Source organism: Hyla sarda, chromosome 9 (assembly GCF_029499605.1).
Source record: "Hyla sarda isolate aHylSar1 chromosome 9, aHylSar1.hap1, whole genome shotgun sequence".
Lineage (NCBI taxonomy): Eukaryota > Metazoa > Chordata > Amphibia > Anura > Hylidae > Hyla > Hyla sarda.
This window is the reverse complement of record NC_079197.1, coordinates 104,501,574-104,518,412: the sequence shown is the minus strand read 5'-3', so window position 1 is coordinate 104,518,412 and position 16,839 is coordinate 104,501,574. Positions and strand designations below refer to the sequence as shown.

Sequence of the window (16,839 nt, the reverse complement as noted above, 5' to 3'; positions counted from 1 at the left end):
TCAGCACTGAGACCCTGACCAATCAAAACTGTTAAAATATCTGCATGACGTGTCAAAAGTTTTTCTATAATTATAGCAATGCTTTAAATTTTATTGATCCTTGAGTAACTTTTCTTTTCTTTCCCTAAATCCTTTGATAACTTACAACACTTTGAAAGTGTAGCATTATTGGCCCTGGTTTACTATTATATACCCGACCTGTTTAGTCGGGTTGTGCACCAAAATGTGTCGCATTGTGCCACAAATTGTGCCATATTTTCAGCCAAAATTCTAAACTGCCAACCAACTCGCCATTTTACCTAGAGAACCCAAAAAAAGGGGCGTGACCGCTGGGAAAAGGGTCATGGTCACCAAAATAGGGGGCGAATTCCTGACATTTTCCAATTATCCCAACATATTTTCACAGAAAATGGGGTGGATTTGAGTTAGAGCACCTGTAAAAAAAAAAAGCAAAACGTAGGAACAAGGGCACAAAGTTGGGAAACTTTTGTTAACACTATAGAAAATACTTGTAGGGTATTAAAACCCACAAAGAAAACAACACTTCACTCTTAGAAAATCAGGGCCAAATTCTTTTAGTGGGAGGCTGATCGTATCATGTTCAGAGCCTACATCAGATATATACTTCCCAATGTGTAATTCTGATAGAAAGCAGAGACATATCCCACTGTATAAAAAGGAGAAAGAATATATAATATATACATATATATATATATATATATATATATATATATCCTTTCTTCTTTTTTTTTTCCTGAAAATATACATTCACAGTATAAAAACTTCCACCATATCACAAATACAACATATTTGCCCTTCTATCCACCCCCTCCTCTGGAGAGGGAAAAAAAACAAAAAACCTCAATACCATTCAAAACAATTGGCCCCATATGTTTTTAAACTTTTTTTCATTAGATAGATTTCTAGTCCTATACCCTTTATATTCTTTTATCCTAATTCCAAAGGCCTTCCATTGTTCAACATTGGGGGGACCTGGGTCAAACCATTTACACATAATCAAATATTTAGCAATTATACTTAATTTCAGTAGTAGTTCTCTGTCTCGGACCTCTCTGGGAATATCTTCCCGTATAACCCATCTGATTGAGTAATTCCAATCAGTTTTTAACCGGTGCATTGCCATACCCATCACTTCTCTCCAGTATTTATTAACTACACTACACCTCCAAATCATGTGCATATAGTCTGCCTCTCGATCTCCAAATTTGGGACATGCCGAGTCTGATCTTATTTTTACCTTAAACAAGAAAGAAGTTGTAATTGTTGAAACTTTTTATTAGGTGAACAAGTTTTTACATTTTTGAGTATTTTTTCCCAGGACTCTTCTTCAAGAGGGCTCACTTCCATCTCCCATCTATCCTTAATTGTTCGCTGGAAACCACGATTTATTTCCCCCATAAAAAGTTTATAAAAATGTTTTAAAGGCGTACTCTAAAGCAAAACATTTAACTTCCATTAGCAATAATTTAGCAAGTTATACAATAGTGTAAATTACCTCTATAACCTTCCATGCAAGCATCCCTGTTTTTCACGTAATCCGGAACTTCATCCTCTGACTGTGAGCTATGACGTTCGTTCCGCATGTTCTGGCCGTCTGTCGCCATCTTTGTAACGAAACGTCATAATTTCTGGAATCCTCCCCGTAGTCTGCCGGCCCCAACAAGCCCGAGATGGTCCCTCCCCGTCTGAATATTCATAACCCCCCTCGTTTCCTCAGCCGGCATTCGCTCGGCTGAGGAAATGCCTCTCTTACCTCCCTCCTATCATGCTGCGATTCGCTCGCCGGCGCACTCAGCAGCATCCTCGGACCGGGCATTTGATTACTTGCGTCCAGTAATATAACTGATAGTTACGTCGACGTAACTATCAGTTATATTCACGAAGCAACTTACGCATAAAGTTGAGTGTAGAGAAGGCAGAGAGGCGCGTAGTGCTGAATATTATTAGGGGGGGTGGGGAGCTACAGTGAGAGAGGGCTTGAGAGCAGAGGGATAGGCGCTATGAATGCTGGGTAGCGTCAATTCTGACGTCACTTTGAGATGTACAGTACCCGGAAGTAAGCAAAATTACCGTGGGCTGTAACGGGAGAACTGCTGGACCGATTCTGGAGAACAACACCTCTATTTAAAGGTATTTAGATACCCTATTCTATGGTGACATTTGTTTAAAATCATAGTACTCCTTTAATGTCATCCGGTGATCATTGTGCTCTTTCATAGTGAGAAAAATGTTATGTGTATTCAAAACCAAATACGTGTAAATATCTGCATGTTTATATTGCATCTGCATATACCTATATTTAGTATTTTCCCCTAGTTGAAACCTTCCCTTTAATTCCTCAAAGTGGATCACTTTCCCTTGTGTGTACAATTGTGGTACGTATCTTATCCCTTTTTTTGTTTTCCTAATTTTTTTTTCTATTCCCCTATTAAATTCTACTAACCTTTTTATTATCCCATAATGGTGAAAATTGAAAACAACCTTCCTAACTTCCTTCCATATCTTCATATATACGGTACCTCTATATGTGAATATTTCCTTAGTGAAGGGTGAACAATCTTGTTACGCCGAGCGCTCCGGGTCCCCGCTCCTCCCCGGAGCGCTCGCTTCACTCTCGCTACCGCAGCGCTCCGGGCAGCTCCACTGACCCGGTGCGCTGCGATACCGTCTCCAGCCGGGATGCGATTCGCGATGCGGGTGGCGCCCGTTCGCGATGCGCATCCCGGCTCCCGTACCTGACTCGCTCTCCGTCTGTCCTGTCCCGGCGCGCGCGGCCCCGCTCCCTAGGGCGCGCGCGCGCCGGGTCTCTGCGATTTAAAGGGCCACTGCGCCGCTGATTGGCGCAGTGGTTCCAATTAGTGTGTTCACCTGTGCACTCCCTATTTATACCTCACTTCCCCTTCACTCCCTCGCCGGATCTTGTTGCCATTGTGCCAGTGAAAGCGTTTCTTTGTGTGTTCCTAGCCTGTGTTCCAGACCTCCTGCCGTTGCCCCTGACTACGATCCTTGCTGCCTGCCCCGACCTTCAGCTACGTCCGACCTTGCTTCTGTCTACTCCCTTGTACCGCGCCTATCTTCAGCAGCCAGAGAGGTTGAGCCGTTGCTAGTGGATACGACCTGGTCACTACCGCCGCAGCAAGACCATCCCGCTTTGCGGCGGGCTCTGGTGAAAACCAGTAGTGACTTAGAACCGGTCCACTAGCACGGTCCACGCCAATCCCTCTCTGGCACAGAGGATCCACCTCCTGCCAGCCGGCATCGTGACAAATCTGGGCTTCTAATACTTCCATAAAATTCTGATGGGTATCTTCATATGCACTACATCTCTTTCAGAATACCGTTTTTTCCCCAATTTTTTATCTCCTGCAGTTTGGCAGCTAAAAAATAAAACTTGAAGTTTGGCAGACTCCAACCTCCCTGACCTTCAGGGAGCGTAAGCTGACAATATTTCATATGCACCTTCCTCTCCCCCATACCAATCTATTCAAGACAGCCACCAGCCCCTTAAAGGGGTACTCCCCTGCTCAGCGTTTGGAACAACCTGTTCCGAATGCTGGAGCCGGCGCTGGAAGCTTGTGAAGTCATAGCCCTGCCCCCGCATGACATCACACCCTGCCCCCTCAATGCAAGTCTATGGGAGGGGGCGTGACAGCTGTCACACCCCCTCCTATAGACTTGCATTGAGGGGCGGGGCGTGACATCGTGAGGGGGAGGGACTATGACATCACGAGCTCCCAGCGCCAGCTCCAGCATTCGGAACAGTTTGTTCCAAACCATTTGTCTGGGATCCACTCAACTGCTGCTCTAACTTCATACAAGACTTGGGGTAGAACAATCATTTTCAGAATTATAACTCTATCAGCCTGGGATAGTGGCAGACTAGTCCAGTTTCTCTCGACAGGGAGAAAAAAAACAGACAGTCCTCCATTAATTATGATTTTGGTCTTTGGATTATTGTACAGCATTTTAATCCATTTAATTACATTTGTCCCAAAGCCAAATTTCTTCAATGATTCCCACAGAAACCCCCACTTCACCCTGTCAAAGCCCTTCATGGCATCTAAGGGCAGGATGGAACGGAGGGAGTGGCCATCAAATTGAATATTTACCCATTACTCTATGTATACTGTCATCTATTATCCTCCCAGGTACAAACCTACTTCGTCCATATGTATCAGTTCTTGAACAACTTTTGATATTCAAAAGGCCAGAACTTTAGCCATGATCTTTGCGTTAACGTTTAATAAAGAAATCAGTCTCAGGGTGGCAGAACCACACTCTCTTTTTTTAGGGATTAGGACTATGTGGGCTTCTAACATAGAGAGACTCATTAAGAAAGGGTTAATTAAATACTGTAAACAAAATAGGTATGAGACTCTCCTCCATTCTCTATATACCTCCCAAGGGAGACCATCGGGTCCTGGAGCGGAGGACCGTGATAATAATTTCAACGCTTTCTTTATCATTTCAAGGGTAATTGGAGCATCTATTGATACTCCCAATAACCGTGGAAGGGATACGTTATTGAGATATTCTTTAATCTTTTCCTCCAATGGGTCAATTTCGGAAAAATAAAGATTAGTAAAAAATTCAATCAGGCCTCTCGGAATTGCTTCACTTTCAGAAGCAATTCTGCCATCTGCCATCAACTGCTTTAATGATAGAGGATAGCAGCTTGCCGGGCCTACCTCCCTCTACAAACTGCCTACCTGAGAAAAAATGTTTGTGTTGCACCTTATTAGTAAGAAATTTAGCCAGAGCGTCTTGTTTAACTTTCATTTGATCAAAATTAAGTTGAGTTGTACCATTAGCATAGTCTCCTCAGCTTCTAGTACTGTACCTCGTTTTCTAGTTCCCTTTCTTTCCTATTAAATTCTTTCTTCTTGAACATAATTTCTTTTGAAATGATTCCCCTTAGGTAGGCCTTTAATGTGCCCCAGACTACTTGTACTGAGGCTGTATTATACTTTATCGCCCAAAATTCCTGAAACTGAAAGTTTATTTCAGCCTTATTTTTCAATAATATTTAACCAGTGTGGGTTAATTTGAAGGTTGAGGTGTCCATACATCTTCCCCCCGGGAGGCCTATATCCGCTACTAACATACAATGATCCGAAATGGACCTTGGGTGATATTTAAATTTTTAACCATCCGCAATCTCGGTTACAAAGGAGCAGGTCAATGCATGATGCCACTGAGTATGATGCAGAATAGCAGGAATACACTTTTCTCTCGGGGTACAATTGTCGCCACGCATCCATGCACCCCAGTTCTGAAACAAACTTTGACGGCGGTGTTCAAGTGTTCTTAATATTAGTTGCTATACTTCCATCCACTCTCCCTCTGTCTGTATAGTTATTCATAACATAATTAAAATCTCCAAAAATGAATAGCAGTAATTCATCTTTCCCTTTTAGGAATTCAATCAGTGACAATAAAGGAACCAGGCTGAATGGGGGAGGTATATAACAGAATGCCAGTACAAATTCTGTATTATAACTCCTAGCTTGCCAAAAATATAAATCTTCCACTTGAGTCTATACGTTGTACTAGAATTTGAAAAGCAAAACTTTTATGAATATATATGGAAATCCCTGAGGACTATCTGGAAAAAAAGAGTGTACCGTAATTTTAAACCAGTTTCTTACCATTCTCGGAACCACGTCAGATGTCACGTAAGATTCAATAAGACATATAATTGCAGGTAAGAATTCACTTATTCTAATAAAGATTGCCATCCTTTTTGTATCCTCCCCCATTACCCTCACATTCCAGACCACAACTTTAAGATTTATCATAGCTGTAAAAAAAACAAAATATCCCCCAGAGGAGTGTCCTTTCCCCCAACCCCCCCCCCCCATCCCTTACTGAACCACCAAACATTTGGTAGATCTCTAACCATATCATTTTGTCCCTCCCCCCACCACCACCTCCAAACCCCTAGTTTTCAAATACCCTCTCTTTCTAACCAGTCTCGTACTTCCGCTGAGTCTCAAAAAAAAAAATGTTTTTCCCTAATATGAGATTCTCATTTTTGCCGGAAAAATCGGTGTGGAGATTTTAGGGTCTACTAATTTCTTTGAAACCTCCTTGTTAGATGCTCTCTGAATCTGGGTTAACCTGGAAAAGTCCGAAAAAGCACATCATTTTTGAACCATTCGAAGAAATGTGGCCCAGCTCCCTCGCTCTATGCAATAACCAGTCCCGATCGTAGGAACTTAAAAATTTCATTAGAACAGTTCGGGGGGTCTGCCCGGCGGTGAATATTTAAAAGGGACCCTGTGTGCACGTTCTTGGGCAAACATCCCCGAACAACCCTCTAATCCAGTCTCTGTAATCCATTTGATACAGACAGCTTTCATGTCTTCCCCATCAGGAGTCTCTGGGAGCCCCACCAGTCTCACATTGTTTCGTCTTGCGCGACCTTCAAGATTTATAATTTTAGCTTTCAAAGTATCTATTTCTCTTTTTGATGATTTAGTTTCTTCCCTCAGAGCATATTTGGCCTTTTCAATCCCTTGCATTATTTTTTCCATTTGTAGAGTCCGATCTCTGATTTTATTAACTTCGTCCTGGACTATCATTACCTTGGTGGATAGTGAGCCCACTTGCATTGTGAGATTATTTATGGAGGTATTACAATGCTGCACTTCTTTACGTATGTTAGTCAGAACTTCAGAGCTACCATCCTGGTCCACCACTCCCCCTCTTTTATTCAACTCTCCCGCATCATCCACCTCAGCCAGGACCGAGAAGCGTGATCCTTCCAACATATTTGACCCTGGTGAATTTACTTTATTGCTGCGGGTCTTAGCAGCAACTGGAGTGGTCTTCAGAGATTTCTCAATCTTGTCTGATGACGTTGGCGGGGGTACCTTTGGTGGGCTATTTCCCCCAGAGCGTCTCTGGTACTGTTTTTTTGGTGGCATTTTACCTGAAGTACCGTCTCTGCTTTTTTTGTCATTCACCTATGTGAGTAAAGGACACATACCTCCAGTTATTAAATACTCTCACACTGGGACTGGGGATCAGTATCAAAGAAATAAGCATCATATGTATATCAGGGCGTTACCCACAGGGCGTTGTATATCACTCACAGTTTCATGGGTTTTACTCCAAGCAGGCTCTTAAGGGTTCTCAGTTTCTTCTGTAATTTATTGAGGCAATACTCCATAGCCAGGGTCTATAGGAGAAAGCAAGGGAACATAGGTATTTTTAGGGTCAGCCTATTCTGTGACTGTTCAATATCAACATAGAGTTTAATCCCCATCACTTCCATAGAGGCCCACCTCTCTCACAGGGGGGTCTCCACCAAAGGGGAAAATGAAGGGGGGGAAGTGGGGAATACCACAATACCCCCCCCCCCGAATTATATAGAAGCAGTGGTGCCCCCACGGAGGCCCGCTGCCGCTCCTATAGGCAGAACGTCCACTAACATTTAATTGCAGGTTCATTGTTTTCCCTCATTGGGCCCGTTACCTCCATCCTTCACAGAAGGTGAAATAAAGTTCTCACACAGTCTTGAAACGATCACAATTCCTTCACAGTTCATTAGTTACTCACAGTTCCCTCAGACAAGCATAGACCAACCCTAACAGTTTTCCCGAGGCTCTCTTCTCCCTGCGTCCCAGTGTGTGGGGACACCGGCCTGAGGGTCACATTGTTCCCACACATGACCCCTCTCAGCCAAAACCCTCACGGGTCATACCATTCAGCTCTCATCACGGAGGGGGGAACAGACGTTGAGGGACTTGGCTCCCAGCAGCATCTTCCAGATGGGTAAAGCTTCCGCATGGGGGCTTGCCAGCCCCCATCACTCTTTCTCATCGCTCTCTTTTCCTCCCACTGGCATCAGCGCACCCTCAATGGAATCCAGCTCAGCATCGGGGGCTCAGCTCTCCCTGCCCTGAGTCCAATGTTCCAGCGGCCGAGAATTCTCCAGGAGGTAGGCAGAGGCAAGGCAGAGAGAGGTGGGGGGGAACCCGCAACACGTCCTCACGCGTCCTGCGTCATGATCCATCCTTTCTTCTTTTTATTATATCTCTGTACAGATTTGTGCAGAGCACACTACAGTATTCCATGTCACATAAAAGGATATACCAACATACACCCTCTCAACTGACTATTCCATTCCACCAAAAATAAAAGGAATACCAAGGAATATCAGCCCAACGAAGGCCAAAAGAGTGATATCTAATAGTCAGTTGGACCCATAACATTAATATGTTTTTTTTTGTTTGTTTGTTTTTTGGGGGGGAGGGGGGATGGAGTCCTATGGATAAATTTGACATTTATGACTAGCATAGGCATTGAATGTAATATGAACAGAGCCTACAACTGGGAGGACAATGTTAGGAACCCAGCTGCCATAAAAACATAACCACCCCACAATTTTATTGCAGTTTTATATGGTCTGACAGAAGAACTCTTCTCCCTCTGTTAAACTTCCAAAGTCCTTTTGCATCATTGCAAAAGGACTTTGGTGCATCCAGTGGATGGTATGGGCTCTATCTGCCATGCCCATACCATCCACTGGATGCACCAAAGTCCTTTTGCAATGATGCATCCATTTGCAGGAAAGGGCATCCTAAGTTTCTGGACCCAATAGCATCTGCCATTCCTGATAAATACACCAATATGTATGGTCAAAATATTTATGCTTTGATTTTAATAGTTAATCCCATTGTATTCATTTTATTATTAATATTCCAGAAGCTAGTTAAATGTATGCTAAAGTGTTTCATATATTTTAGGCAGCCATTTTCTGAACAATTTTGCTTTACATGGTTGGTCTAAACTGGTAGAATAACTGCCCATGTGCAAGCTGCTAAGACTGCAACACAAGTAACACACTAAAATACAGTGCCTTAATAAACTTTATCAGAATTGAGCTTTACCAATTGTATAAACACTGTTATATGTGTGTTACCTCTACAAAACCTAAAGGAGCCAAAACAATTTACTCTTATCATCCGTGGGTGTCCCAGTGATTGGACCATCACCATTCATACATTAAAGTGGTTTTCCAAACAAAATTTATTGATGACCTATCCTGTAGATAGGTCAACAATTTCGGTGGGGTGCCAACATCCAGCACCCCCACTGATCAGCTTTTTGCCAGAGCTGGGCACCAGCATATAAGGGAAACATCAGGAAGTGGACAGCTCTGTACATTATGTATTGGCCAAGTTGGGTTACTACAGCTAAGTTACCATTCACTTCAAAGGGAGATGAGCTGCAGTAACCAAACAAAGCCAGTAAAGCAGCAAAGTACACAGCTATCTGCTTTCTCATCTCATTCACTGTGTATGGTGTGTGCTGTGGCTCTGAATGGCATCAACATCCCACTGATCTAATGCTGAGGACCTATTGTGCGCACAGGTCATCAATTAATTTTGCCTGTATAACGCATTTAATGGTATATCTAGAAATAGGATATTAATCTTTAAAAGCATGGTACCCCTTTAATCTACATCCAGATATGTCATTTAATTGGTAAAAACTCTGCAATGAAGTAATATCTAGTTATAGTCCCATAGACTGAAAACATGGATAACATATTATACTACTATGGTGCTTTTGTGGTCTCAAACAGTGTGAAACAATTTAGTGGAAGCTAATTTTATTACAGGAGAATGAAAATGTAAATGAGCTCTCTCATGAAAACAAAGCCTTGGTTATGTAGAAGATGGCCCAGCCGGGCCATACAGTAGAGTATATACAATCTTGACTATCTTTGGCAGTACCAAACATAGCTCCCCTTCTGCTCAATTTAAACAGGGGCCCCTTGGGTCTTTGTCCTCATAATTGTTAGGGATCCCAACATTTGAAACCCCACCAATCAAACACTTACCACTTATCCTGTGGATAGGTTATAAGTTGTTATTATCACCATTTAATTTTTTTTGCTTTAAATCCTGTTTAACTCCTTAAAAGGGGTACTCCACCACTAGACATCTTATCCCCTATCCAAAGGATAGGGGATAAGATGTCTGATGGCGGGGGTCCCACCGCTGGGGACCCCCGCTTTCTACCATGCGGCACCCACCTGTAACGGCTTCCGGAACCGCTGGAGGCCCTCAGGCTAATACCATCCCGACCACGAGAACGGAAGATCATGATGTCACGACTCCGCCCCCATGTGATGTCACACCCGCCCCCTCAATGCAAGTCTATGGGAGGGGGCGTGACAGCTGTTTTGGGGTAATTTTTGCATTTATTGAAAATAAACCACAATATTGCAACTTATAGGGGGTTCATTTTTACGCAGTGTACTTTATGGTAAAACTGACTTGTTCTCTTTATTCTGGGGGTCAATATTTACATAATTTTTTATTATTGTCTTACCTTTAAAAACAGTTAAACCTTTAGAAAAAAAAATCTAAGTATGTTATAAATTGTCCCATTCTGACCCCTGTGACTTTTTAATTTTTCAGTATACAGGGCTATATGACAGCTCATGGTTTGCGCCATGATCTGTAATTTTTGTTGGTACCATTATTGTTTTGACAGAACGTTTTGGTCGCTTTTTATTATTATTTTTCTGACCTATGATGTGACCATAAATTAGCAGTTCTGGTGTCTGCTATGTTATGTTTATTAGCGTGATCACTGATGTCTGCCATTATGGGTGAGTCTCCGGCTGCTATCATCCTGCTCCTGCGCTAGCTTCATAGTCATGCCTTAAATGTACACATGCTGTGTCCCATGTCCTTATGGGGTTACATTTTGACCATAATTGACCTGAACAACCTCTATATTGTTGAAATTGAGGTAAGTAGTGCCAGTAATGCATACTATGAATATGCATGTTTGTATGAATATAAATGTATGTTCGTATGAAAGCTAATGTATCTCTATTTATTTAGAAAAAGAAAACTTGAGGAAAGAAAGGCAAGAGCAAGGAAAAGAAGGGCCAGGCTGAAAAGGAAACTGCAGAAAGAGAGACGGCAGAAGGCGCTGCAGCAGCAGAAGGAGACTTGTCCTGAAGAAGAAGAAGAGGACACACAAGAATGGCAGGAGAGGAAGTTGCTCCTTGCTCACAGGCGACTTGAGTCCATACAGCTTCTTACAGCCATCCTGGATAAAGTTAATGTGAGTGTTCTCATAGAGTTCTGCAGGTGCCTGTGACAGTTATCAGCAAAATGTCAATCAGATGGTTGTCATGAAAAACACATCATGTGGTTTACCTTAGAGTTCTGATATGATCAGATGTCAGGCATGAAACTAATACCAAATACAGTGCAGATAATTGCAGGACCCTGCTTAGCTTCACTCGAATCACAACTTGAGAAGAATAAATATTTTCTCTGCACATTTCTTTCCTTTGGATCCCCTCCTGCTTGTGCTAAAAACAAAAGACAAAACATGCTCCAAAACTGCATCTGTGAATGCCGTCTTAAGGTTATGTTCACACATTGTATTTTTTTGTAACTGTAAAAAAAAATCTGTCTATTTCTTACTTACAGCTGGAAATAGTAAACATCTGCAAACATTTGATATAGCAGGGAGAAGCACATGGCCCCAATTAATCTAAACTTTGACAGATGAATACATTTTAATAAAAAAAATGCTTTACATTTTAGGGTTGAGTGTGATAAATTATAGTCCTTAAAGGGAATATATTGTAAGAAAATTACCTGTTCTTTAAACCAAGGTTTTGTATTTAAGTGTACCTGTCGTTAGCAAAAACTGTGTGTCTCTATGAGGAGACCAAATACAGGAAGTGAGGGCAGGACAAGCAGGGATCTGTGCAGGCTCCTGGCTTGTCAATCATCCTGCTGTGTGAGCCGGGGGTGTGTCATAGAGCCTTAGTGCACAGAGCCCTGCTTGTCCTCAGTACACAGTATCCTGCTTGTCCTCAGTGTACGGAGCCCTGCTTGTCCTCAGTACACAGTATCCTGCTTGTTCTCAGTGTACAGAGCCCTGCTTGTCCTCAGTGTACAGAGCCCTGCTTGTCCTCATTGTACAGAGCCCTGCTTGTCCTCAGTGCAAAGAGCCCTGCTTGTCTTAAGTACACAGTATTCTGCTTGTGCTCAGTGTACAGAGCCCTGCTTGTCCTCAGTGTACAGAGCCCTGCTTGTCCTCAGTACACAGTATCCTGCTTGTTCTCAGTGTACAGAGCCCTGCTTGTCCTCAGTGTACAGAGCCCTGCTTGTCCTCAGTGTACAGAGCCCTGCTTGTCCTCAGTACACAGTATCCTGCTTGTTCTCAGTGTACAGAGCCCTGCGTGTCCTCAGTGTACAGAGCCCTGCTTGTCCTATGTGTACAGAGCCCTGCTTGTCCTCAGTGTACAGAGCCCTGCTTGTCCTCAGTGCAAAGAGCCCTGCTTGTCCTAAGTACACAGTATTCTGCTTGTCCTCAGTGTACAGAGCCCTGCTTGTCCTCAGTGCAAAGTGCCCTGTTTTTCTTTTTTCTTTTTTTTTTTTAAGTAATAACTAAGATAGAACTAAAATTAGAAAGAGATTAGAAAAAAAAATAACATGTTTTAGTATCTGGCTCTAAATCTAGGTGACACATTTCCTTCAGGCTGTTGTACATAACGACTTTGGTCGCTCAACACAAAGATAGTTGCCCCGATGTATTAACCAATAAATTGAAAGCTTTATTAAGGTAACTATTTATTCATGTTTTGTCTTTGTTTTGAAGGATTTGGTTCAAGTCAATAAACTTGAGGAAGAGCAGATGAACTGTGAATATCTTGGACTGAGCGACTGTTCCGTGTCCACCTACTCAGAGAACAGTAAGGTTATGTCTTTACCTGTCTCGGATAAGGAGGAAATCAATCACCATGAAATAGGAATTAGCACTGAAGACAAGGTTGAAATTACAACATCCAAGGAAGACACTGAGAAACACCAACATGGACAAAGAAAGGACTCAATGACTGAAAATAGTTACCAGAACATAGCTGATCAGGAGCCATACTTTAAAAATGAAAGATATGAAGAGCAAGATACACAAAGTACTTTTAACAGTCAACGGCTTTTTAAACTATCAAAAGATGATCCCATTAACCAACCTTCTAAAAAAAGGAAAATATATGAAACTGATGAATTTATAAACTACTTGTTAAATTATTACCATTATCCAGAGTATGCAAGATTATTTTTAGAAACCAAAGAAAGTTCAAACAACCCATGGTGCCGGAGAGTGGTGCGCTGTAAAGGAAACAGCTTCCAGGTAAAACTCCAGAACCTTAATGGCCATTTTGCAGAGATGAACTTCATGCCTGAGTTGGAAGAAACAGAAGATGAAAATGGTAAATCAGAAGCCCCAGCTGAACAGTCAGATGGAAATCCACAAGTGCCTCTAGATCAAAGGAAAGATTCTACTGGTACTGAACCTTACAAACATCTGGTTGAAAGTGAACATGAGGTTCCGGTCCCGAGGAAAAAAACTGCAAAGCCATGTATGAGAAAGTCCTGTGAGCGGCCACATAAAAAAATGTGGGATGAGGACAATGATAGCCTTAGCTCAGTACCCAACAGTGAACTAAAAGAAGTGCTGGAAGCGATAAGTAGCACATCAGAATACTTTAGTGAGGATCTCAGCGAAATTTCAGGTAAACAAACTAATATCAGAAGAGCTTCAAGGAGGCAAAGAAGAATTAAACAGCTCAAGAAATTAAAACGCCACAATATTTCTTTGCATTCTCAGTTCTGCCACCATGATGATCTCTTAGACCACCTATTACATTCATATTGTCACCGATTAAAAAAACATTCAAAGTTTAAACTAACTCCTACACAGAGAAAAAAGCCCGCTTTACATCATCAATATGACTCTGAAACAAGTGAGCCTGAATCAGACTTAGAGGCTGAGGTTCGGGCAACATGCAAAAAAAAAAGACCAAGGTTAAAAAATCGCGTTTACCTTTCAGATGGCAAAAAAGTCAACAAGGAAATGTTCTCAAGCCCTGAAAGTGAGAGCAGCTCAAGTGATCCTTATCCGCACAAAGGAAACATCTGGCGACACCACCATAATAGCAAGCCAAAACGTAAGGCACCCAAGACAGAGGGTACAGATTCTGAAAAGAAAACCTCGAAACAGTTGGACTACTGTTTTGCAGAAGATGTTTCAGAGTCTATTGAACATGAAGAGTCACCATGGGATGCAGAGGAAACTCAGACTAGCGGTAGTCTAAGTTCTAGCCATCAACCACCAGGAAACAAGAAGCCTAAAGGCCAAGCAAAACGTTCTTACTCCGATTACTGGGAATGGGAACATCACTTCTATAAGGGGGATACATGTAAAAGTTAGAATTTATACATATTCAGAAAAATGTTCTAGTGCCTTATTGTTTAATACTAATATTAGCCAAAAACAAAATAACACTGGACTGACTAATGGTTCATAATTGTTGTGCAGTTGGTAGAAAAAGTTTATGGTTAGCATTTTTTTTTTAAATATGACCAAGCTGCCTGCATCAAAAACAAACCTTTGCTTATCTCTTGCACTTCCCTAGTGCCTCCAGTGTCGGTGCTCATAGCCTCCGATGCAATCACTTATCTGGTGCGTCACATTGAAGCTCAGTGAACCGCTTGCCACAGCAGTGTTCTTCTTGGCTGAGCAGCAATATAACGTGTTGAACTCCGGCACCAGAAAGAGGATTGCATCGAAGACGCTAGCAGCAATAGTGGAGAAGCGCTAGACAGGGCCGGATTAAGAGCATCATGGGCCTGGTGCTGAGAATTTTTCTGGGCCTTTTTATGAAAATATTTACATAATATATAAAATGAAAACGCAAAGCAATTTTATTACTCGGCCGCACAAAGATATCAGTGACTACAGCACTGATGGGACACAGTCAGGAGAATACACAGTGATTTAAGTGACTGACAGGCAGGGCTGGACTGGGACCAAAAATAGGTGTCACGATGCCGGCTGGCAGGAGGTGGATCCTCTGTGCCAGAGAGGGATTGGCGTGGACCGTGCTAGTGGACCGGTTCTAAGTCACTACTGGTTTTCGCCAGAGCCCGCCGCAAAGCGGGATGGTCTTGCTGCGGCGGTAGTGACCAGGTCGTATCCACTAGCAACGGCTCACCTCTCTGACTGCTGATGATAGGCGAGGTACAAGGGAGTAGACAGAAGCAAGGTCGGACGTAGCAGAAGGTCGGGGGCAGGCGGCAAGGTTCGTAGTCAGGGTGGATAGCAGAAGTTCTGGTACACAGGCTATAGACACACAAAACGCTTTCACTAGGCACAAGGGCAACAAGATCCGGCAAGGGAGTGCATGGGAGGAGGTTAGATATAGTCAGGGACCAGGTGGAAGCCAATTAAGCTGATTGGGCCAGGCACCAATCATTGGTGCACTGGCCCTTTAAGTCTCAGGGAGCTGGCGCGCGCGCGCCCTAGAGAGCGGAGCCGCGCGCGCCAGCACATGACAGCAGGGGACGGGAACGGGTAAGTGACCTGGGATGCGATTCGCGAGCGGGCGCGTCCCGCTGTGCGAATCGCATCCCCAACGGCCATGACAGTGCAGCGCTCCCGGTCAGCGGGACTGACCGGGGAGCTGCAGGGAGAAAGACGCCGTGAGCGCTCCGGGGAGGAGCGGGGACCCGGAGCGCTAGGCGTAACAATAGGCCCGGGCATTTTTAAATAAGATGCCCATTTTTATGGTGGGGGTCAGACTGCTGGGACCCCCACCAATCCCCTCGGTTCAAGTGGCTCTCCAGCTGTTGCTAAGCTGCTACTCCCATCATGTCTGAAGAGACTCAGGAATTAAGGAAGTTGCCGTTTTGAAACAGCTGCAGAGCCACAGAATGGGGTAAATTGTCACCCATCATCACTACGGAACTTACAAGTGACTGTAAGAGCTGATGGGACAGTCAGGAGATCACACAATTATATCAGTGACCTGAGTGATGTCTTCTCTGTTGTCTTTCCTTTCCTTCTTTATCTGGTCCAGATGCCAGGACTTCTTCCAGCTCCATCTTCTCTGCAGAGTCTGATGCCCGGACATCATAGGCTCCTCACATTGTCAGCAGATCCTCATCCTCTGTATAATTACAATATTCATAATAACACATTATAATTCTGCCAAATACTGTATCACCTGAATATAATACTGCCACGCACTGTACCCTCTAAATATATTATTGCAACACACTGTACCCCCTGAATATAATACTGCCTACCACTGTACCCTCTAAATATATTATTGCCACACACTGTACCCCCTGAATATAATACTGCCATGCACTGTACCCTCTAAATATATTATTGCCACATACTATACCCCCTTAATATAATACTGCCATACACTGTACCCTCTAAATATATTATTGCCACATACTGTACCCCCTTAATATAATACTGCCATACACTGTACCTCCTGAATAGAATACTGCCACACACTGTACCCTCTAAATATATTAATGCCACACACTGTACCCCTAAATATAATACTGCCACACACTGTACCCTCTAAATATATTATTGCCACATACTGTACCCCCTTAATATAATACTGCCATACACTGTACCCTCTAAATATATTATTGCCACACACTGTACCCCCTTAATATAATACTGCCATACACTGTACCTCCTGAATAGAATACTGACACACACTGTACCCCTGAATATAATACTGCCACACACTGTACGTCTAAACATAATACTGCCACACATTGTACCCTCTGAATATAATGCTGCCACACACTGTACCCCCTGCATATAATACTGCCACACACTGTACCCTCTGAATAAAATACTGCCACACACTTTACCCCCCGAATATAATACTGCCATACACTGCATACCCTTCATCCCATCTTCTGTCTTATCAACACCCCCACCCCATGCTTGGTTAGC

General features: G+C 43.0%; 1 protein-coding gene and 1 long non-coding RNA gene across 24 annotated transcripts in view; one reads left to right on the top strand and one right to left on the bottom strand.

Annotated features, from left to right (window-relative positions):
- The window catches only part of LOC130290322 (A-kinase anchor protein 17B-like), a 101,545-nt gene extending 86,856 nt beyond the window's left edge, over window positions 1–14,689 (top strand). For all 23 annotated transcript variants that reach the window (XM_056537783.1, XM_056537773.1, XM_056537795.1 and 20 more), the window contains 2 exons: window positions 10,890–11,115; window positions 12,670–14,689. In XM_056537783.1, coding sequence (XP_056393758.1) covers window positions 10,890–11,115; window positions 12,670–14,283 — 1,840 coding nt within the window. In that variant the 3' untranslated portion in view covers window positions 14,284–14,689. The remainder of the gene's footprint in view (window positions 1–10,889; window positions 11,116–12,669) is intronic.
- LOC130290326 (uncharacterized) lies at window positions 6,456–11,373 on the bottom strand. The gene is made up of 3 exons (XR_008847568.1): window positions 11,211–11,373; window positions 7,119–7,204; window positions 6,456–6,989 (listed from the first exon to the last, which is right to left on the bottom strand). It is a non-coding gene; the product is annotated as an uncharacterized LOC130290326 (long non-coding RNA).
- Window positions 14,690–16,839: the final 2,150 nt, after the last annotated feature.